Below are 24,530 nucleotides of genomic sequence, written 5' to 3' on the forward strand. Positions count from 1 at the left end.
GGGTCCACACAGGTTTCCTGTCTGTTGCAGGGTAACACAGAGACACACAACCATGCACACACTCCTAATGACAATATAGAGAAGCCAATTAACCTAATAGTCATGTTTATGGAGTGTGGGAGGAAGCCGGAGTTCCTGGAGAGAACCCACGCATGCACGGGAAGAACAGGATAACTGCATTCAGAAAGAATCGTCTTATTGCAAGGCAACAGTGCTACAAACTGCAGCACCGTGCAGCCCACTAAAATTAGGTGCACAATTGTAGAACGGTCCGGTCACGTTAGCCGGACCTCCAGCTTTCCCTCGATACCTTGATCCTTTGTCATTCTATATTCTGTGAATGGTTGGAGTTACAGAAATGTAATGGATATAATTCTTTTCTACTTTATTTGCAGATTAAAAGAAGGGCTCATTAGTGAACACAGAGAAAACAGAAAACTGAAACATTTAATGAACTGGGTTTACAAGATGGTCCAGTCAAAGCCACACGTAGCAGATTCCTGTTTCATTAAAATTGTGTGAAAATTAAATGTACACTATATTTCCAAAAGTATTTGTCCACTCATCCCAATTATTTGAATTATTTTAACTGTAAAATTCATTAAAAAAATCATGAAAGGGGGAAAAAAATCTTTTCATATATTCCATCTTCCTTTAGTCTGAAACCACACTAGCTGTAGCACTACCAATGTTAGCCATCTTTTGATACCAAAATTATAAAAAAAAAAACTGATTGGAATCAAATCAGAGAGCGGAAACTTAGTTTAGGGGGGAAATGTCGAGATACATAACTGAGAGGATAAAAGTTGTGAGGAAGCAACAAGACTATTAAAGAATGAAAACAATAAAAGCGACGATTAAATCAAAAGGTATGGTTCCTTATTTACAACAGTCAGAGATGGGAAGTAACGAAGTACAAATACTTTTTACTGCACTCAAGTAGATTTTTCTGATATTTTTACTTTACTTTACTACTTATTTTTATGGCAACTTTTTACTTCTACTCCTTACATTTTTACACAAATATGTGTACTTTCTACTCCTTACATTTTTACACAAATATCTGTACTTTCTACTCCTTACATTTAAAAAAATCGTCTCGTTACTTTAGTTTTGAATCATTTCAATGGAGTTACCGTTATTATTTTTCACGTCATCAATACCAAATTCAATCTAACTGGATGGGAATCTACGTTGCATTTGACGCACCACTACAAGATGAATCGACAGATTCGGCGGTATTCATTCACGGCAAATCATTGCAGCTTGGTGGCGGTGGCGGTGGCGTTAGCATAGTAGCATGGACGACGAGATGATTGAAAATTAACACAACAGAGATCTAGTCCTATTGGCAGACATCCATTTATAATGTAGGCAACGGCATGAAAAAAGTGGTTTCTACTTTTACTTTTATACTTTAAGTAAATTTACAAGCCTGTACTTTGTTACTTTTACTTGAGTAAAGAAGTTTAATCAGTACTTCCACTTTTACCAGAGTATTTTTTAACACAAGTATCTATACTTTTACTCAAGTACGGGAAGTGAGTACTTTTGCCATCTCTGACAACAGTTAATCACGTCCTTGGAGTGTAGCTTACAGTCAAAGGTGAGGGGAATGCCGTAAAAAAAATTACAAGCTGCTTTTTCTCATTGTTGATACACAAGCATGAAATGCTGTTTATATTAAGATTAAATTGATTTCTTAAATATTTGACAGAAATAGTTTAGCCAGGTTAGGGTTTTCGCAAATGTATTACTTAGGTTTTATGAAAACTCTTTAAACAAAGCATGTGACCTTCAGATTTTAACATTTGGTTAGAAAAACCTTTTTCCTCTGTTTATGAAGGTTCTTTGTATCGATGAAGCAACAGCCAGTGTGGACCAGAAGACGGACAAACTGCTACAGCAGACAATCAGAGAGAGATTTCAGGACAATACGGTGCTCACTATAGCCCACAGGTAAGACGTTCTCCATGTATGGTGGCAGGATAGTTTAATTCAATTCAATTCAGTTTATTTATATAGTTCCAATTCACAACCCATGTCATCTCAAGGCACTCTACAGTTCATCAGATCATACAGTCAAATTGATTCAAAGTTTTCTATCTAAGGAAAACCTGTTGATTACATCGACTCTTTGACTCCCACAGTCCATAAACACGACTGTTATGTTAATTAGCTGCTCTAAATTGTCCTTAGGTGTGAGTGTGTGCGTGAATGCTCTACTTGCATAGTGCATAATTAGGTAATATGCAAACACCAGAGAAAGAGGACATTTACAGCACTGTCTTCTCAAAAACAACCGGGCAGATTTAAGAGTTAGTTTAAGGAGGTTGTGTCTAACAGGCTTCTTTTTAAAACATCCTAAAGGTTGGTAGGTAGAATGAGGGGTGTGTGTCCACAAGAGGGCAACAGTGCTCTGACGAAATGGTCTTTTATTAGCTTCTGCTTCAGGACTGATTCACCCTCTTTAATGATGTTGTGCTCAATCAAACTGGACTTTAATTCCCTGTCACTCCAGTCCAGTTTAAACAATCTCAGAATAAAAGTAGTTTCTTTAGGAGGGAGCAAAAATAAGACCCATTCAGTATTTTTATTAAAGCTGCTTCTAAAATAGAGGAATCTGTTTAAAAGAAGACATTATTTATCTCCTTTTAGGGATGAATAAAGAGCCAATCAAACAATTCACAACAATAGGCTCTATGCACAGCTCCACTACTTCCTGAACTTCAGGCAGCTCTTTTGTTTCCTGTCTTTTTCTACTGGATGAACTAATTAATCCAGGTGTGTCTGACCTCAGTAATTATGGCCAGACACACCTGGATTAATCAGTTAATCTAGCAATGAAAGACAGGACACAAAAATGGCTGCCTTAAAATCAGGAAGTAGTGGAGTGGTGCATAGAGCCCATCTTCTAGGTATTTTATGTAAAAAAAAAATAAAATAAAAATCCAGTTTAGACTCATGAATATATGATCAGTTTATTCCAACTATATAGACTGATTTACAGTCAAGTTCATCAGGGGATTTAGAAAACAGAAGCACAGATCCAGGAGTATTTTCTAAAGTAAACAAAAAGTCTAGATTTAAGCCTTTAAACCCTATTGTTGCAAATATGCATCAAACCGTCTGTATTACTCCAACAGCCATGATAGCATGTTTGTTCTACTAATGTCAGTTGTTATATATTCAGTGCAGACAAGGAAACCTTTGGAAAGCAAGTGTTTCTGGTACGACTGCTTTCTGAGTGTGCATGTTGTCATAAACGGCTATGACTCTTTATAAATGTGACATATCTTAGCCAATCAGATCAGCTCCTGATGAGGTCACAGAAAAGAAGTGCTTCAGAGAATCAGGGTCAAATTCATAACCTGAAGTTCTTGTTTGGCTCTGGATGAGATTAAAACTCGTAATGATTTGTCTGTTTCATCAGGATCAACACCATCATGGACTGCGACCGTGTGCTTGTGATGCATGCTGGGAAGGTGGTGGAGTTTGACACGCCCGCAGCTCTCTGTCAGACGGACACATCAATCTTCCACAGACTGGTTGGTGGGCGAGGAAATTAGCCAATCAGCAGGATGGATGGAAATGTTCTGAGAAGCAGAAATCAGCTTCTCTACTTTATGCCGGACTTTTATTGAGACCTAGAAGATTTCTACTGCACTATCATAAAAAAAACTGAATGACTTCATTTATGTTACTAGATGTTCTGCTGAAGAGGACATCTGGGGTTGTGTTGAAATTTTGTAATAAACACAAAAACGTTTCCTCTAAGATTACCGTCTCCTTTCTTGGAAGCTGGCTGGAGTTGCTCTGATGTTATTACAGCATCCAGGGACCGAGGGTTACACTGCAAAATATCTTAATCTAGATAAGTCATTTTTTCTTAAAATAAGTGCATTTGATCTTGAATTGAGGAGATACAAGAGACATTTTGCCAATGGAACAAGACAATTAACACTTCAAATATGAAAACACAATTGCATCATCTTATTTCAAGTGCATATTATCTAATTATCTTATTTAAAGAGTAAAATTACACATTCCATTGGCAAACTATCTCATTAATCTGCTCAAATCAAGGATGAATACACTTAATTCAAGAAATTTTTACTTATTTCTAGATCGTTTTTGCAGTGTAAGACTCAGGGTTCCGGCGGGTCCTTAAAAAGTCTTAAAAGGCATTAAATTCTTCAAAATAAAACTAAGACCTTAATTGGTATTAAAATGTCTTAAATCAGTCTTTCGTAGGTCTTAATTTTTAAAACATCATAAAAACGATTATTTTTATTACGATTTATTTTTGTAATCTAAATAAAACATTAAAATTGCCTTTTTTTTTCCTATTTAAAAAAAAAAATAACAGCTCGCCATCATTGGTTCCGTCCCGATAGCGGAACCAATAAAAGCGTTGTTGCGGCCGCGACATTTGGGAGATGCACCATTTACTTTTTGTCTGGAAAATATGAGCAAGTGTAAATGTAACCAAAATTGGCTCCAGCCAAGAGTTTTCTCCATGGCTAAAACCAGGGAACATACATGAGGCTCAGTGGATTTTGTGCAAGAAGTCATTCAAGCTCGGAACGATGGGAATTAAGGCAGTGGAGTCGCACATGCGAAGCACGAAACACAAAGCGTCAAAATGGAGTTACAGAGAAACAGCCGGTATTTCTCAGTTTTGTTCCACCCTTGTCTCTGCAACGCCTCCACTCAACATGATCAATAGATTTTAAACCACTACATATACAACTTCCATTATATAAGCACAATACATGGACACACCAGAAGACACATAAACATATTTTTGGCACAAACGGAACCCCATACATACAAAGAACAATAGCTGCAAAAAAGACTTAGCACTGGTTATGTTGTGGCTTTAAAACTGATTTGTTTTGTTCCCTGCTAAAACAACGTTTGTGAATTCAGTTAAATAATTTTTAAAATATATCCGTCATTAGTGTGTTTTTAGCTTTCTTCCTATTTGGGAAGCTTTTCATAATTTGAAACATTAGTGCAGTGGTTTATGTTATAATAAACCTTTGGGTTAAGTCATCGCAAGCAGGTTTTTCTTGTGTTTCTTGTGAATTTGGTCTTGAATTTTTATTTCAAGTGGCATTAAAAAGTCTTAAAAAGTCTTGAATTTAACTTGCCTCATGCTGTAGGAACCCTGAGATTGTACGCTTTTATCAGCTCACATCCGCTGCTTTTATTCTGACAGGCTGACACAATCAGAAGAAATAGAACATTTCTGACTGGATTATAGGTGTTAATAGTTTAGTGGTTCATTTAATGAGTGGCAGAAAAGGTCAGAAAGGGTAAACAGAGCACAACACATTACCTGTAGATCTAAGAAGCAGTATTTTTGGGATTGGCGAGTTCTGAGTTTACAGAATTATTGTAGTTCATTCAAAAATATCTCAGAGTGAATGTTTCTGCATGTTTGTTTCCCTTTCTGTCTGTGTTGCCCTGTGATGGACCTTTAACTGCTGCTGCTCCGCTCATCCATTCTTTCACTCTTTTATGGTATTAATATTCATATCACTGAAAACTAGATCTATTCCACTGTGCTAAACATAATAGATTGATAAGATTATTTCACTACATCTGGGTTAATTTGAAGGAATATTCTATAAGGAAAATATATTAATTATTGTTTATTAAGACAGTAATCCTGTTTGCTCATCAATCCTTCAATAGAATAGAACTTCAATAGATTTAGAAACTGAGATCTAAAGTATTTTTTTTCTTGGAAGTAAATGAATTCTCCCACGATTTGAGCACATAAGACATTTTCGAATGGAAAATGATTTACATATTAAAATAAAAATAGAAAAACATCACTGTTGAATCAATTCAAGTGTATATAATCTACGTGTCTTATTTTTAGGGCAAAAAGATTCATTCCATAAGGAGATCATCTTATTTACTTGCTAAAATCAAGGATGAATTCACTCATATAAAGAACATTTATTTTTAGATCAGTGTTTGTGTTGCAATATCTCTAAAAGAGATAAGTTGAGTAAAGCTGTCTGAATTTATCTTTTGATTGTAAATCAAACCAATCATCGAGGGCAGGGGTGTTCAGATAAAGGAGCAGCTTTAAAGTTGATATACTTTTTATTTGCAGTTGATTTAATTATAACAGGGTGTAAATACAACCATCCACCCTGTTTGTTCCGGAGGGTGTGCCTGATAATCATTAGTTTTTTCCTATTATATCACCAGATATGATGCTGAGCTGCAGCATTGCCTGCAGGCTTGGACCAGACTCCTTTCTTTGTTCCCAGATTCCCTCAGATAGGACTCTTTGTGCCCAGACATCAACTGTAAGGAGGGTGAGTCACGCAGTGAACGCCCGCCGCCACTCCCTTGACTCAGGTCAACATTCTTCTCACACCACCCATGTTGTCAGGAGGACTGTTTGGTTTTTGTTTTCCTGCTGTCCCCAACCTCAGATGCAACCATTGTTTATGTTTCTGATCCGCTTCAGTGCATCACTGGTCGCCTTATAATGAAAAAAGTTCAGCTGATAGGAAGTAAAGTGGGTCAAAGACTGATATTTCACTCCTGCGCTGCAGAATGTCCTCTTTGTTTGCATACATGTGAGACCCAGGCGTGTTGTAGTTAAGGCGTGTTTGCAGGAGGGAGAATGAAGTGACAGTTCATATTTGGATCAGTTGACGTCTTACCACATGGTGGCAAGACGCTTGGGGCTGAACCTGTTTGTCTGCTTCAGGTGGAGTATTCACCTGCCTGACAGCTGCTCCTCTCCTCAGTGAACCGGCTGAGCTGTCAGCGCGAACTGAGCTCAACTTCAGACAGCAAAAAACAGCCTGATGCATCCTAAGGTTGGTTGGATTTTGTTTTAAGTATATTTTAGGATTGTTACACTGATGTTTATCAGTTTGTGTACTGCAGGTTCTTTGGTTTTTTTAAGGGATTAAGCGGCCTGCAGTCCAGTTGCTGAGTTTCTGGCATGCAGGTAGTTTCTGTCAAACCAGCATCTCTACACCGTGAGAAACGGCCTGCATTCCAGGCATGCTGTACTTTATCCAGTCATTTTCAGCAGGTTGCCTCACGCTGTGAATTATTTGGGTCTTACCAAGATAAAAAAAAAAAACAAAAAAAAAACTGTCCAGTTTTGAACTTTAATCTTAATTCAAGAAATCCTGTCATGCCAGGTTATCTCACTTGCTTGTTTTAGAACATTTTCCCTCAGATTTTGTTCTTTTATTTTGTGTTTAGAAAAACTTTTTCACAGCAAACATCCCATCTAGTGTTTTCTTTCCTCTATTCTCTCCAAGAAGACACGCTTAATCACGTACCTGCTTCTCCACCTCTGTTTCCCCTCTTTAAAAATGAGAAATTGAGGAATTAAAATATTTTCTTTAGCAGTGGCGGTTCTAGACCAAATGTACCAGGGGGCCAGGAGGGGGCCAGCGTGTTTTCATGGGGGCACAGAAAAGGCATTAAATAAAAAAACAGGGCAAGGGATTCAAATATATATCAAGAGAGCTGCATGAAGTGACATTTCTATTCGATTAGGTTTGATTATTAAAATTCTATTTCTTATTAGATCAATAAACATTCATAAATTAAGAATTTTACATATTTTTGACTTAAGTTAAAATTTGACCGATATTTTCTTAAATTATCACAGCACACTTTGAATGTATTAATCTTATTTTGTTAAAAATAAAGAGGAATACCTGTAAAAAAAATAAAAGCTTGTTTTAACTGTACAGGGTAATGCTTTGAAATATAGATAAAACATTTAGAGCATCGAAAGCACCGACCCTAGCAGAGGTAGATAAGATCAGCTTTAGATCAGAGTATCAGCCAATAAGCAATGTATCAAAATAAACAAGTAGGTGTGTCCCTACTCATTGTTAAAAACAAATAACGTGTTTCGTAAATAAAAAATGCGAAAACCAATGCAATCTAGAAATAAAGTATAAAAAACTTTCTCAATCAAAAAAAAAGGGTTTTGATAACAATTTTGGTGTTTGCGCAGATTCTATTTTTTCAACAACAAAAAAAAAGATTTTTTTATTTTTTCAGTTTCTTTACATATTCTATATTTTAAATATTTTCTTTCAAATGTCCCTCTTTCAGATATAATTAAACGAATCTCATTCTTTTCAAATGTGTTTTAACGGATCACATTCTCTTTATTTTAAGCCAAATTCTAACACCGCGCACACTTTATGCGCACATTAACCAATAACAATGTTGTTGTTAAGTTCCATGCAGACCAATAGAAACGCTTCTTTGCTCCTCACTCCGGAGGAGAACCCGCCCCCAGGAGTGTAGAGAATGCATGCTGTAAACACAATATGAAAAGAACACAAGAATGCTTAAAAATCAATCTGATAAATAAATAAATAAGGTGAGAATAAAAAATTTAATTAAAATAAATAAAAAATAAACAATTATATGATTTTAAAAATCAGAGAAAACCACAAAGTTATTCTCAAAACCTTTTATGCTTAATAAGAAGATTTTTTTTCATTTCTGGATGATTGAATTTTTTTAATTAATTTATTTATGTTTTATTTTCCATTTACAAAACATGTTCTTTTCTTGCAACAATAACGGAATAAAATTCATTCCATACTATATCAGGGGTCTCCAAATTTGCAACTGGCTCTTTGGTTCTGCAACTAATGAAAAATCATTCCAGATTTGTATTTATTTTCCCACACTCTATGACCTCTATTTCTACCTTGATGTTACTTCAGTGGCTCAGTATCAAATATCTTCATATTATTCCCACCAATAAAGAACTACAGATTTGAACTTAAAGATTTATTATCAACCTGAATGGATGCCAAGACTTCAGGGGACATAATTTTTCAAATATCCATTAAGGCCTGATATCGTATTTGTAATCATATTACAGTGCATTGAAGTGTTATACTGTATAAATAATGTAATATCTGAATTTGTCAGAACATAACAAAGCAGGTGGTCTGTCTGTTTCCCGATGTATTAGAAAGCAGAGGCTATGGTTTCTGTGACTGTTTGCTTATGAAAAGGAAACGCCAAAACAAAAGCGATTGTACAAAACCCTGGAGGAACCAGTTTCTCATAATGACCCAGCAGCTAAAGGCCATAACTTACATACCAGGGTGTTACTTGACTAAACATGCATAAAATGAACAAGTTTATGGTTTTTCTGATATGTACGACCCACGTTAGTTTTATTGAGGCATGGTAACAGGTTTTCATTCATTTTTAATCATGTTCCTATTACATCTGAGTCTGTTTGCTGATTATTTTGTCCCTTTTCTAGATTTAGTGTGAGATCTGCAAAGAACCATTAACAGCATGGTATGGAAATACAATTATTTTTTTTATGGTGGTCATGTTTGGTTTACTTTTTATTGTGAATTAGTGTGTTTATCGTAGATGCTAAGTGATATATTTCATGTGCAGCCAACTCATCGGAGGGGGCGGAGCCTCTCTGAGGCCTTGACACTGGAGGAATCGGAGGAGGGGGGGCTGGTCATTTCCAGCGTTACCAATCACTCCCATAACTTGAAGGAAGGTATGAGATCTGACTTTTATTGTCTTTACCTCAAAGGACATATTATCGTCCAAATATATGGAATTAAATATAAGCTGACCATAGAAGGTTTAGGGATAAATGTCCACTTTTTCAGGTATATTTCTGTGGTCCAATTCAGTTCAAAGACATTTCAAAGTTCTTTACATGAATTAAACAAAAAAATTGAAGACAAATAAAAGCAAATAAGCTAAACATGTGATACAAGCAGGTATTAAAAATCTTATTGAAGTCTTGTTTAACAAAAAGACTAATCCTATAATATACCTTGTAAATGCAGAGATCAATTTAATGTTTAGTTTATTATAAGTATAGAAATCAATCCAATAGGAAATTAATTTATCACACAGGTGTAGTTCCTTAATTTCCAGTTCATGCTCTATTTCTAGTCTAACTCTGTTTCTGCAAGAAGAGTCACCACTTTTCAGTCAACAAAGGCAGCTCAGTGCCTCATCAGCTGTTTGCTTTGCAAAATAAACTGACTGCAGCTTCAAAGGGAAGTGTGTTTTGTTACCAGCTTCCTTGTCATGCATACTCACCAATTTTCCTTTGTGATTAACTGCCATTTTGCTTACAGTAGCAACTCAAAGTAAGGTCAGCTTCCGTCTCAGGTCTGTTTTAGCTTTGACCCTTCTCCATTAGAACCACTCAGTATGCCTAAATATAAATAAGTCAATTTTTCTTAAAATAATTTTTTTTCACTCAGTTTTTAAGAAGTAAATCAAATTGCCAGTGGGATAAGACAGATATTATGTACTTATTTCAAGTGCATAATATCTGAAATCCTCGTTCCATTGGCAGATAGTCTAATTGAACTGCTGAATTTAAGGGAAAATACACCAATTTTAAGACACTTTTAATGAGATTTGGAAAACTTTTGTTGTTAAGGTCCCCCTCAGCTTACTTTTTCAGGCTTTTCAATATAATATCTTTTATTATGATTGGTTTTGCAGTGTGTATTATAAACGGTACAGTTTGTATTAATGAGAACTTCCAGATTTTTTTTTTTTTTTGTCATTACACTGTCACAAGTAGAGAGCAATAAAATGAACTCCTTGCATTTAACCCATCTCCTTGGGGAGCAGTAGGACGCCATCATGCGGCGCCCGGGGAACAGTGTGGGGTTAAGGGACCCAGAATTGCAGTCGACCCAGAGTGGGGCTTTAACTCAGAACCTCAGGCTTCCAAGCTCTATGCCCTAACCACTTGGCCACCACTCCCCTAAGTTGAACCTTTTAATCGCTGTTTTTCACTAAGTTTACCGTGTATTTGACCACAATAGCAAGCTAGCATTAGGTAGCTAAACCTCATAACTCCTTTAGTTTGATACTGCTATAAGGCTTCACTCTTTGCCATGTACTCATCCAGTGTTCTTTGTTTGGTTGCTAGCAGCCACGCCTGGCTCTCCTCTTCAACAGTGAGACTGAATAAAAGTCATTAACTGTACAGATGTTGTCCTGTGTTTGTTTCACATACAATGAGTGAGGCTTTATTGCTATGACAACCCTCTACACATTGCTGGAGTACTCAATTCAGAGTATATATATATATATATATATATATTAGGGATGGGACGATTTATGAAAACCGTCAGAATCGTTCGGTTCGACTGTCGGTTCGATTCGCGTGTGTTTGATTTGGTTCATGCGCTGCTCCTTTTTCTCATAGAGGAAGCGATTACACTCCAGAGCAGATGGTGGCGGTACTGCGACCAAAGCCTACCGCCAGTAGTAAACAAGAAGAAGAAGCGAAGCAGCGTAGCCGGGTGTAGCAGGGAAAAAAATCAGTTGTTGTGGAGAATTGTGTCTGTCTGGCGAGTGGGAAAGAACAGGAGTTGGAAGACGCGCCAGCAGCACTTTATAGGTCTGCTGTATGGGAGCGCTTTGCATTTAGAGTGACCTACGATGACAGCGGAAAGAAAGTTGTGGATAAAAGTGCAACAGTGTGCAAGCATTGTGCAACACGTTTTGTTTATGCTAACAGCAACATGTCATGCTAACCCCGAAATCCCACATACTCCGTCAGCAACCCCCGCTGCGCTCCAGACCGGCTGCTCAAAGCAAAGCCTACAGCCCCCACTGTGGCTTCGTCTGCTCCCCTCTGAGTTCCTTGGAGATGTTAGAGAGCATGCGCCAGATGATTAAATTCAAAGCAGCAAAACATACGGAAATGATCCAGGGTTTCTGCGGATCATTTAAAATAATTACAATCCATTATTTTGGGGGATTTTTTCATTAATTTCATAAATTTTTATGGAGTTCAGGTGTAACAATCAACATGTATCGAATCGAACCGAAAACCGTGACCAGAAACCGTGAATCGAACCGAACCGTGGATTTTGTGAATCGTTCCACCCCTAAAATATATATATATATATATATATATATATATATATATATATATATATATATATATATATATATATATATATATATATATATATATATATATATTTATATATATAAATTTAACGTGATCGGACGGAGAGATAGGGCTGCAGCAAACTCAGTACATACATTTATACCTTACAAAATCACACACACTCCCCCCACGGGAACCAACCCACCCCCTGCATGAAGAACTTTCTCACACTTGAACATTTGGTTATTCCCAAGAAAAAAACACTTCAATTCATCAAAGATGTAAATTTTAGCAAGATAAACAGTATGAACAGGTCTCCCGTTCACGGCATGAAGGTGTGTGTGAACTCGTTCTTATCTCTCATGACCCTCCCTTCACCCTTATCTAGAGTAGGGAGGCAACAGCTTTCTGTCATCCCTAATCTTAACACCATAACTTAACTCCAGCATACAGACTGGTACAAGACTTCTAAACAATCATCCCTATTTAGGCAGAGGAAAGGCATACCCAAAATATTTTATCTCACCAACAGGCCAAGGAACAATATGCTTCGGCAAAGAAATTTCCAAGACATGTTCATATGTATTCAAATCTGATGTTTTCTTTTTCAGGGGATGAAATTTTGGGAGCAACAATAAATTTTGATCAGCTGTCAAAAGAGGAGGTGATAAAGGTGCTAAAACTGATGGAGCCATATGACGACAAAGTCCATGTTCTTACAAGGGGTGGCTTGAGCAAGAGTATGTTCAATTTGGATGACTGCGCAAGAAACCCAGAGGCAGTAGGTTAATTATGTTACTTTGAAATTTAATGATAGAACAACTTAAATTTTACATACCGGTACTTTTTTATGCCTATGAGGGAAAATACCTAGTTGTTGTTTCTATTTCTAGATGCTAAAGGATTCCTACAGTAAACTCTACAATGCCAAAATAAAGAGATTTGTGAAATATGACCCATCTGCTGCCAACTCATCAAAGGTCAACCCTAAACATGACATGGGGCTGCCTCGCCTTGGAGTTGACTTTGGACATCTAAAATCCAAACCCCTCAGTTCAGATTTTGATGCAAGCTTGGAATCTGAGGCCAGAGATCTGACAGATGGCAGCAATCTGAACCTTCCACCTCTTGGAGTTGGTGACAAAGGTCTGAGACTAAATCTTAATGCAAGAAATCCTCAGTCCCGTCTTGGAGACATTAGTTTCTCTCAGAAATCACCAGATGGTATAAATGGCAAGATTAATGGCCCTGATGCAGAGGTTACGACACCACATGAAAGCTTAACCATTCCCTCAGGGAAATTAAGTCTGAAACATTCCAAAAGACTTAAAACTCCAGATCTGAATTTAGATGACCCTTCAAGTTTTGTGAAATCACCAGAACTAAGGCTGTCTGGAAAACAAATGGACCTTGGAAATATGGATGCCAATGCTTTATCTGGATCAGTCACATTGCCTGGTGGAAATTCAACAGATTTGGCCACTGATACTTTCTTGATTAGTAACAAAGGTCCGTCTGGAAATTACAAGCCTCCTAAATTTACAATGCCCAAATTTGATTTGCCAGATATTCAAGTCCCAGGTTTGAATGGAAATGTGGAGCTTCCTGAAGGTGACCTAAAAGCCCCTGATTTAGATGTCTCTGCTCCTAATCTCAGAGCTGGGATGAATATGCCTAGCATCAATATGCCGAAGGCAGACTTTAAAACCCCCAAACTGGACCTTAGTGGCCCCAAAGCCAACTTAGACATGCCTTCAGGCAAACTGAAAATGCCTGAAATTCAAGGTCCAGACTGGGATATAAATGCTCCTTCAGGAAAACTTAAAATGCCGAAGATGGACATTTCAGGTACTTTACCTAAAGGACCAAATTTAGACCTCAATGCAGATCTCAAGTCACCAGATTGGAGTCTAAAATCTCCAAAGATCAAAGGCGGCATGCATGCTCCTGATCTGCCAGATCTGCCAGACATGAACCTTAAGGGTCCTAAATTAGATGTTGATACACCAGATGTTAACATTGGATCACCCAAAGGAAAATTCAAAATGCCTAAAATAAAAATGCCAAAATTTAGTCGCCCAGGTATGAAAGGACCTGAACTTGACGGTAACCTGGATGCTCCAAATATAGATGTAAATGCACCTGATCTAAATTTCAAGGGGCCTAAAACCGATCTAGATTTGAAAATGCCAGATCTGTCTGGTAAATTTAAAAAGCCAAACCTGAACATGCCTGATCTGAATCTTTCGGGTCCAAAGATAGATAAGCCTAAATTGGACCTAAGAGCACCTGATCTAGATGTCTCTGGTCCTAATCTCAGAGGTGGAATGAATATGCCTGACATTAATATCCCCAAGGCAGATTTTAAAACCCCCAAATTAGACCTCAGTGGCCCCAAGGCCAACTTAGACATGCCTTCTGGCAAACTGAACATGCCTGAAATTCAAGGTCCAGACTGGGATATAAATGCTCCATCAGGAAAATTCAAGATGCCAAAAATGAACCTTTCAGGTACATTACCTAAAGGACCAAATTTAGATCTCAATGCAGATCTCAAGTCACCTGATTGGAGTTTAAAATCTCCAAAGATCAAAGGTGGCATTAATGCTCCTGATCTGGACTTGTCAGACATGAACCTTAAGGGTCCTAAGTTAGATGTTGAAACACCAGATGTTAAAATTGGATCACCCAAAGGAAAGTTTAAAATGCCAAAATTCAAAATGCCTGATTTTAGCCTTTCAGGCATCAAAGGACCTGAACTTGATGGTAACCTGAATGGTCCAGATATAGATGTAAATGCACCTGATCTAAACTTGAAAGGGCCTAAAACTGATCTAGATTTTAAAAAGCCAGATTGGTCTGGAAAGTTTAAAAAGCCGAACCTGAACATGCCTGATCTGAATCTTTCAGGTCCAAAGATAGATAGTCCTAACTTGGACCTAAGAGCACCTGATCTAGATATCTCTGGTCCTAATCTCAGAGGGGGAATGGATATGCCTGACATTAATATGCCCAAGGCAGACTTTAAAAAACCCAAACTAGACCTCAGTGGCCCAGAGGGCAGTTTGGACATGCCCTCTGGCAAATTGAAAATGCCTGAAATTCAAGGTCCAGACTGGGATGTCAATGCACCATCAGGAAAACTCAAGATGCCAAAAATAGACCTTTCTGGTAAGTTACCAAAAGGACCAAATTTAGACCTCAATGCAGATCTCAAGTCACCAGATTGGAGTTTAAAAGCTCCAAAGATCAAGGGTGGGATGGATGCTCCTGATATAGATTTGCCAGACATGAACCTTAAGGGTCCTAAATTAGATGTTGATACACCAGATGTTAACATTGGATCACCCAAAGGAAAATTCAAAATGCCTAAAATAAAAATGCCAAAATTTAGTCGCCCAGGTATGAAAGGACCTGAACTTGACGGTAACCTGGATGCTCCAAATATAGATGTAAATGCACCTGATCTAAATTTCAAGGGGCCTAAAACCGATCTAGATTTGAAAATGCCAGATCTGTCTGGTAAATTTAAAAAGCCAAACCTGAACATGCCTGATCTGAATCTTTCGGGTCCAAAGATAGATAAGCCTAAATTGGACCTAAGAGCACCTGATCTAGATGTCTCTGGTCCTAATCTCAGAGGTGGAATGAATATGCCTGACATTAATATCCCCAAGGCAGATTTTAAAACCCCCAAATTAGACCTCAGTGGCCCCAAAGCCAACTTAGACATGCCTTCAGGCAAACTGAAAATGCCTGAAATTCAAGGTCCAGACTGGGATATAAATGCTCCTTCAGGAAAATTCAAAATGCCGAAGATGGACATTTCAGGTACTTTACCTAAAGGACCAAATTTAGACCTCAATGCAGATCTCAAGTCACCAGATTGGAGTCTAAAATCTCCAAAGATCAAAGGCGGCATGCATGCTCCTGATCTGCCAGATCTGCCAGACATGAACCTTAAGGGTCCTAAATTAGATGTTGATACACCAGATGTTAACATTGGATCACCCAAAGGAAAATTCAAAATGCCTAAAATAAAAATGCCAAAATTTAGTCGCCCAGGTATGAAAGGACCTGAACTTGACGGTAACCTGGATGCTCCAAATATAGATGTAAATGCACCTGATCTAAATTTCAAGGGGCCTAAAACCGATCTAGATTTGAAAATGCCAGATCTGTCTGGTAAATTTAAAAAGCCAAACCTGAACATGCCTGATCTGAATCTTTCGGGTCCAAAGATAGATAAGCCTAAATTGGACCTAAGAGCACCTGATCTAGATGTCTCTGGTCCTAATCTCAGAGGTGGAATGAATATGCCTGACATTAATATCCCCAAGGCAGATTTTAAAACCCCCAAATTAGACCTCAGTGGCCCCAAGGCCAACTTAGACATGCCTTCTGGCAAACTGAACATGCCTGAAATTCAAGGTCCAGACTGGGATATAAATGCTCCATCAGGAAAATTCAAGATGCCAAAAATGAACCTTTCAGGTACATTACCTAAAGGACCAAATTTAGATCTCAATGCAGATCTCAAGTCACCTGATTGGAGTTTAAAATCTCCAAAGATCAAAGGTGGCATTAATGCTCCTGATCTGGACTTGTCAGACATGAACCTTAAGGGTCCTAAGTTAGATGTTGAAACACCAGATGTTAAAATTGGATCACCCAAAGGAAAGTTTAAAATGCCAAAATTCAAAATGCCTGATTTTAGCCTTTCAGGCATCAAAGGACCTGAACTTGATGGTAACCTGAATGGTCCAGATATAGATGTAAATGCACCTGATCTAAACTTGAAAGGGCCTAAAACTGATCTAGATTTTAAAAAGCCAGATTGGTCTGGAAAGTTTAAAAAGCCGAACCTGAACATGCCTGATCTGAATCTTTCAGGTCCAAAGATAGATAGTCCTAACTTGGACCTAAGAGCACCTGATCTAGATATCTCTGGTCCTAATCTCAGAGGGGGAATGGATATGCCTGACATTAATATGCCCAAGGCAGACTTTAAAAAACCCAAACTAGACCTCAGTGGCCCAGAGGGCAGTTTGGACATGCCCTCTGGCAAATTGAAAATGCCTGAAATTCAAGGTCCAGACTGGGATGTCAATGCACCATCAGGAAAACTCAAGATGCCAAAAATAGACCTTTCTGGTAAGTTACCAAAAGGACCAAATTTAGACCTCAATGCAGATCTCAAGTCACCAGATTGGAGTTTAAAAGCTCCAAAGATCAAGGGTGGGATGGATGCTCCTGATATAGATTTGCCAGACATGAACCTTAAGGGTCCTAAATTAGATGTTGATACACCAGATGTTAACATTGGATCACCCAAAGGAAAATTCAAAATGCCTAAAATAAAAATGCCAAAATTTAGTCGCCCAGGTATGAAAGGACCTGAACTTGACGGTAACCTGGATGCTCCAAATATAGATGTAAATGCACCTGATCTAAATTTCAAGGGGCCTAAAACCGATCTAGATTTGAAAATGCCAGATCTGTCTGGTAAATTTAAAAAGCCAAACCTGAACATGCCTGATCTGAATCTTTCGGGTCCAAAGATAGATAAGCCTAAATTGGACCTAAGAGCACCTGATCTAGATGTCTCTGGTCCTAATCTCAGAGGTGGAATGAATATGCCTGACATTAATATCCCCAAGGCAGATTTTAAAACCCCCAAATTAGACCTCAGTGGCCCCAAGGCCAACTTAGACATGCCTTCTGGCAAACTGAACATGCCTGAAATTCAAGGTCCAGACTGGGATATAAATGCTCCATCAGGAAAATTCAAGATGCCAAAAATGAACCTTTCAGGTACATTACCTAAAGGACCAAATTTAGATCTCAATGCAGATCTCAAGTCACCTGATTGGAGTTTAAAATCTCCAAAGATCAAAGGTGGCATTAATGCTCCTGATCTGGACTTGTCAGACATGAACCTTAAGGGTCCTAAGTTAGATGTTGAAACACCAGATGTTAAAATTGGATCACCCAAAGGAAAGTTTAAAATGCCAAAATTCAAAATGCCTGATTTTAGCCTTTCAGGCATCAAAGGACCTGAACTTGATGGTAACCTGAATGGTCCAGATATAGATGTAAATGCACCTGATCTAAACTTGAAAGGGCCTAAAACTGATCTAGATTTTAAAAAGCCAGATTGGTCTGGAAAGTTTAAAAAGCCGAACCTGAACATGCCTGATCTGAATCTTTCAGGTCCAAAGATAGATAGTCCTAACTTGGACCTAAGAGCACCTGATCTAGATATCTCTGGTCCTAATCTCAGAGGGGGAATGGATATGCCTGACATTAATATGCCCAAGGCAGACTTTAAAAAACCCAAACTAGACCTCAGTGGCCCAGAGGGCAGTTTGGACATGCCCTCTGGCAAATTGAAAATGCCTGAAATTCAAGGTCCAGACTGGGATGTCAATGCACCATCAGGAAAACTCAAGATGCCAAAAATAGACCTTTCTGGTAAGTTACCAAAAGGACCAAATTTAGACCTCAATGCAGATCTCAAGTCACCAGATTGGAGTTTAAAAGCTCCAAAGATCAAGGGTGGGATGGATGCTCCTGATATAGATTTGCCAGACATGAAACTTAAGGGTCCTAAGTTAGATGTTGATACACCAGATGTTAACATTGGATCACCCAAAGGAAAGTTTAAAATGCCCAAATTCAAAATGCCAAAATTTAGCCTCCCAGGTATGAAAGGACCTGAACTTGACGGTAACCTGGATGCTCCAAATATAGATGTAAATGCACCTGGTCTAAACTTGAAAGGGCCTAAAACTGATCTAGATTTTGAAAAGCCAGATTGGTCTGGTAAATTCAAAAAGCCAAACTTCAATCTACCTGACTTGAATCTTTCAGGTCCAAAGATTGATAGTCCTAACTTGGACCTAAGAGCACCTGATCTAGATGTCTCTGGTCCTAATCTCAGGGGTGAAATGAATATGCCTGACATTAATATGCCCAAGGCACATTTTAATTCCCCTGGACTAGACCTCAGTGGCCCAAAGGCCAACTTAGACATGCCTTCTGGCAAACTGAAAATGCCTGAAATACAAGGCCCAGACTGGGATATAAATGCTCCTTCAGGAAATCTGAAGATGCCAAAAATGAACCTTTCGGGTACATTGCCAAAAGGACCAAATTTAGACCTCAAGTCACCAGATTGGAGTCTGAAAGCTCCAAAGATCAAAGGCGGCATGAACGCTCCTGATCTGGACTTGCCAGACATGAAACTTAAGAGTCCTAAATTAGATGTTGATACACCAGATGTTAACATTGGATCACCCAAAGGAAAATTCAAAATGCCTAAAATAAAAATGCCAAAATTTAATCTCCCAGGTATGAAAGGACCTGAACTTCACGGTGACCTGGATGCTCCAGATATAGATGTAAATGCACCTAATCTAAACTTCAAAGGGCTTAAAACTGATCTAGATTTTAAAAAGCCAGATTGGTCTGGAAAGTTTAAAAAGCCGAACCTGAACATGCCTGATCTGAATCTTTCAGGTCCAAAGATAGATAGTCCTAACTTGGACCTAGGAGCACCTGATCTAGATGTCTCTGGCCCTAATCTCAGGGGTGGAATAGATATGCCTGACATTAATATGCCCAAGGCAAACTTTAAAACACCCAAACTAGACCTCAGTGGCCCAGAGGGCAGTTTGGACATGCCTTCTGGCAAACTGAAAATGCCTGAAATTCAAGGTCCAGACTGGGATGTCAATGCACCATCAGGAAAACTCAAGATGCCAAAAATGAACCTTTCGGGTACATTACCTAAAGGACCAAATTTAGATCTCAATGCAGATCTCAAGTCACCTGATTGGAGTTTAAAAGCTCCGAAGATCAAGGGTGGGATGGATGCTCCTGATATAGATTTGCCAGACATGAACCTGAAGGGTCCTAAGTTAGATGTTGATACACCAGATGTTAACATTGGATCACCCAAAGGAAAATTCAAAATGCCTAAATTAAAAATGCCAAAATTTAGTCTTCCGAGTATGAAAGGACCTGAAATTGATGGTAACCTCGATGTTCCAGATATAGATGTAAATGCACCTGATCTACACCTGAAAGGTCCTAAAACCGATCTAGATTTTAAAATGCCAGATCTGTCTGGAAAATGTAAAAAGCCGAACCTGAACATGCCTGATTTGAATCTTTCAGGTCCAAAGATAGATAGTCCTAACTTGGACCTAGGAGCACCTGATCTAGATGTCTCTGGCCCTAATCTCAGGGGTGGAATAGATATGCCTGACATTAATATGCCCAAGGCAGATTTTAAAACCCCCAAACTAGACCTCAGTGGCCCCAAGGCCAACTTAGACATGCCTTCTAGCAAACTGAAAATGCCTGAAATTCAAGGTCCAGACTGGAATGTCAATGCTCCATCAGGAAAACTCAAGATGCCAAAAATGAACCTTTCGGGTACATTACCTAAAGGACATAACTTAGACCTCAATGCAGATCTTAAGTCACCAGATTGGAGTCTGAAAGCTCCAAAGATCAAAGGTGGCATGAATGCTCCTGATCTGGACTTGCCAGACATGAAACTTAAGAGTCCTAAGCTAGATGTTAATACACCAGATGTTAACATTGGATCACCCAAAGGAAAATTAAAAATGCCTAAATTAAAAATGCCAAAATTTAGTCTTCCAGGTATGAAAGGACCTGAACTTGATGGTAACATGAATGGTCCAGATATAGATGTAAATGCACCTGATCTAAACTTGAAAGGGCCTAAAACTTATCTAGATTTTGAAAAACCAGGTTGGTCTGGGAAATTCAAAAAGCCACACCTAAATCTACCTGACTTAAATCTTTCAGGTCCAAAGATTGATAGTCCTAACTTGGACCTAAGAGCACCTGATCTAGATGTCTCTGGTCCTAATCTCAGAGGTGGAATGAATATGCCTGACATTAATATGCCCAAGGCAGACTTTAAAACACCCAAATTAGACCTCAGTGGCCCAGAGGCCAATTTGGACATGCCCTCTGGCAAACTGAAAATGCCTGAAATTCAAGGTCCAAACTGGGATGTCAATGCTCCATCAGGAAAACTCAAGATGCCAAAAATGAACCTTTCAGGTACATTACCTAAAGGATCAAACTTAGACCTCAATAGAGATCTCAAGTCCCCAGATTTTGGTCTCAAAGCTCCGAAGGTCAAGGGTGGCATGAATGGCTTTGAAGGTCCTGATGTAGATTTTGGGAGCCCTTCAAGGAAAGGTAAAAGGCATAAATTGAAAATGCCAGATGTTGGATTTTCAGCTCCGAAGATAGATAGCTATGATCTTAATGCTCAAAAGATAAAAGGTGGATTTGAATCTAACTTAAGTTTATCAAGCAATGACTTTAAAAGCTCCAAACCTGACTTTGATGTTCCAGATGTTGATTTTGGTACTTCACCGTTTAAACTGCCAAACTTAAAAGTTCCCAATGTGGGATTTTCTAGTCCAAAGCTAGATAGCCCAGATCTTGATTTCAAAACACCAAAACTGAGTCCAAAATTACCAAAGGGGCATAATCTTACATTAAATTCTGACTTTAATTCTGCAGAATTGAATCTCAAAGCTCCAAACATGAAAGGTGAACTTGGTTCTCTTAAGCTCAGTGATCCAAACATCAACCTCCAAGGTTCCAAATTTGACATGGACACTCCAGATGGCAATATCGGCTTACCTGGTGCCAATTTTAAGAAGTCACAAAAAAAGATGCCAAATGTCTTTAATGCTGATATTCCAAATGAGTTGCAAGGGCCTGGGCTGATTATGCCTATTGCTTATAATAATGTTCCAAAAGGATCACCAAAGCTGAGAGGTCCCGATTTAAGCTTGCCAGCTTTAGATCTCGCTGATGTCAGGCTAAATGGTTCAAGGCCCAGTGCAAAACATCCTAATGTGAGAATGAATAACATGATTGGACAACCTGAAATGAAGTTATCTGGCCCCAGAGGACAAGGACGTTTCAGTGGTGCCCAGATGGGTATGAATACTTCTATGATAGACATACGTGATCCTCATCTAAGATATCCAGACCTTAACATTGATGATGCTTCCATAAATTTCAAGGGAGCCTCCTATAAGAATCGCAGATCAAATATGGCTGGCATGAGTATAAAAAGACCTGATTTGGACATAGATCAAGACATAAGGTTTACTCATCCAAACAGGAAATCTTCTAGAACTAATGTAAGGTCCAGCAACCCTGCCACGAATAATGCTTTACACCAATATATTGATTTTAATCATCCAGATCTCAATATCGATGATTTCACAGGGAAATACCACGTGCCTAGAGCTAGGGGTTCACAATTGGATCTCCGTGCACCATCTAGCTATGAACAAGGCATCCCTTCCTCTTATGTTGAGTCCAGAAACAGCAGGGGGTTACCAGCAGGTACCAGAAATCACAATTTGCATGGTTTTTCTCACAGTTCCCAATTAAGAGGACCTGAGGCTTCCGATGGATACTACGTTACCATTTTCCCCAAACAAGCACAATCTCAAAGAGTCCCAAATACTAAATCCAACTCTATGGGTAGACTTTCCTTTCCTACAGGGAAAATGGACCTTGATGTTCCAGATGAAAACTACCTAAAGGGCTCAACATTCTTTTTCTCCAACCTTGTATAGTCATCTTAGCACTTATATTGTCTACTTTTCTAAAGTATTTCTGACATATTCTCTTTATTTATTATGACTATTCTTTTCCATGTGTGTATTGTGAGTGTTTTATGATCACTTTGCAGTTTTTTTTTTGCACTTGTTTTATACTGCCAATGTACAATACATTTTTTTTACATAAACCAGTTATGTTTTACATTTTAATACAATCTTAAACAATGCTTTTGAAAATAATTTCATTATTGTACTTTTATTTTTTGTAATTTTATTTTGATTTTGAGACTCCTGACAAAATAAGTGCAATATAACCAGTTTTATTTAAAAAAGTATATTGCTGTCTTGTATTGGCTGTTCAACTCAATCACTGAAGAAACCTTTGCTAAATTATTTACATAAGCATGTTCTGAGAAAATAATAATGAAGTAGCTAAATATTTTTGCAGTTTTTGCTTGATAACAGAAAACTGTGGTTCTTTGATTACTATAATGTACAGTTTTTGTATGAAGTGTTGTTGATGACAGAATTCTTCTATGTAGCTCCTGTAATGTTTTTACAAGTCAGTGGTTCCTTTTAAACATGTGCACATATATTACAGTTGAATAAAAAATTTAAAACAGTTAATAAAAACCAGAGCATGTAGATCCTGTGTCTTCCTAACTTCTAGAGTTTCTTTTGGCATCCTGCACCGACCTGTGGCAAAAAGATGATTTTCGATGGAATTCAAATCTGACAAGGACTCTGAAGTTCAAACCCTTTTTGCTGTTGCCTTTTCTGTGTGTAAAGGTGCTGGAAATACTCACAAGGACTAGAAAAGCTCCACACAATCTCAGTCAGTTTACAATTTACTCAGAGCTACCTAATACTGGAAAAATACAAAGATCATTGCAAGATCATGTACTATTCTTTTTCCAGGGCAGTGTTTGTAGAAAAAACAAACTAGATTTTATTCTCTGGTTAAAATAATGCAGTAAATGTCCAATCCATCTATAATTAAAAGTAATTTTCTAGTCCAACCCTCATGAGTTTCTTTTCCTGTTGCCTTTACAAACTGAGCCTTACTGAGTTTACTGATGCTGCCAATACTGAGCAAGTTGTGCAAGGCTGGCAAAATAATCGCGATTTTTCTGTTGTGCTTTTGTGAGATAAAAGGGTGCTCATGGTCTCAAAAGGCTTCCTCATAGCAGCAGACTTGTCATTTTATTGCAAGCAGTGGCCAAATTAAGAATGGGTACACCATGGTCCGTGAACCTGCTACTGATACATTTGGCACTAAGTGCAAGTGCTAAATTGTCCTCTTTGATAATCAAATCTGCATCTCTATAAAGTTGGTCATGAAGTGCCTTAAAAACTAGAGGTATTAAGTCACAAGTACAAATACTTTATTTCTAAAGTTGAAATTTTGGCTATCTATACTTTACTAGAAAAATAATAATTGAACTTTATTGATCTCACATTGGAGAAATTTACCTCTGCATTCAACCCATCCTCTTGGGAAGCAGTTGGCTGCCATTGTGCGGCACCCGTTGAGCAGTGTGGGGTTAAGGGTCTTGCTCAGAGAGAATCTCCCCCAGATAGTCTAGTCATGTTTTTATGACTGTGACTAGCTGAATTTGCTCTCTTCATCTTCTGACATGGGAGCTGGCTCGAAGCTCATCTCCTTGGCTGTGGAACTAGTTGAACGGTGCCTTTTGTATCTCTGCTTCTTTCTGTGTCTCTGCTTCTGTCTCCTTGAACCCCATTCGGCCTCAGCAGATGGTGGCTCACACTGAGCCTGGTTGTGCTGGAGGATTCTCTTCCTGTTAAAAGGGAGTTTTTCCTCTCCACCTACGCTACAAGCATGCTTAGTGTGAGGGATTGTCTTTAAGTCAATGAGTCGATGCAATCAACTGGTTTTCGTCAGATAGAAAACTTTGATCCAGATCAGGTTCAATTGTCTCTGTAAAGGGCCTTGAGAT

At 38.3% G+C, this 24,530-nt stretch overlaps 2 protein-coding genes across 3 annotated transcripts in view; both read left to right on the plus strand.

Moving 5' to 3' along the window:
- The window catches only part of abcc10 (ATP-binding cassette, sub-family C (CFTR/MRP), member 10), a 36,104-nt gene extending 32,327 nt beyond the window's left edge, over positions 1–3,777 (plus strand). The window contains exons 20-21 of the mRNA XM_038288233.1: positions 1,847–1,959; positions 3,434–3,777. Of these exons, the coding sequence (XP_038144161.1) occupies positions 1,847–1,959; positions 3,434–3,569 (249 nt within the window). The 3' untranslated portion in view covers positions 3,570–3,777. The remainder of the gene's footprint in view (positions 1–1,846; positions 1,960–3,433) is intronic.
- A 2,899-nt stretch (positions 3,778–6,676) lies between these two features.
- si:ch211-69b7.6 (neuroblast differentiation-associated protein AHNAK) lies at positions 6,677–23,205 on the plus strand. 2 transcript variants are annotated; one of them, XM_038288184.1, is made up of 6 exons: positions 6,677–6,854; positions 9,302–9,339; positions 9,445–9,556; positions 12,547–12,716; positions 12,829–18,915; positions 20,224–23,205. In XM_038288184.1, exons 2-6 carry the CDS (start codon positions 9,337–9,339, stop codon positions 22,582–22,584), a joined length of 8,733 nt encoding a protein of 2,910 aa, XP_038144112.1. In that variant the 5' UTR covers positions 6,677–6,854; positions 9,302–9,336; the 3' UTR covers positions 22,585–23,205. The 2 variants fall into 2 exon arrangements, with proteins under 2 accessions (XP_038144112.1, XP_038144111.1); XM_038288183.1 differs by having other exon boundaries at positions 6,678–6,854; positions 12,829–23,205.
- The last annotated feature ends 1,325 nt before the right edge of the window (positions 23,206–24,530 follow it).

The sequence above is a fragment of the Cyprinodon tularosa genome, unplaced genomic scaffold (assembly GCF_016077235.1).
Source record: "Cyprinodon tularosa strain WSP-4 unplaced genomic scaffold, ASM1607723v1 ctg25, whole genome shotgun sequence".
NCBI classification, from domain to species: domain Eukaryota; kingdom Metazoa; phylum Chordata; class Actinopteri; order Cyprinodontiformes; family Cyprinodontidae; genus Cyprinodon; species Cyprinodon tularosa.

Excerpts from the sequence above, each read along its gene's own strand:
- si:ch211-69b7.6 (XM_038288183.1), top strand. Across the intron at positions 9,557-12,546 it reads CTCCCATAACTTGAAGGAAG|GGGATGAAATTTTGGGAGCA; the intron begins GTATGAGATCTG and ends TTTCTTTTTCAG. Across the intron at positions 12,717-12,828 it reads GCGCAAGAAACCCAGAGGCA|ATGCTAAAGGATTCCTACAG; the intron begins GTAGGTTAATTA and ends TTCTATTTCTAG.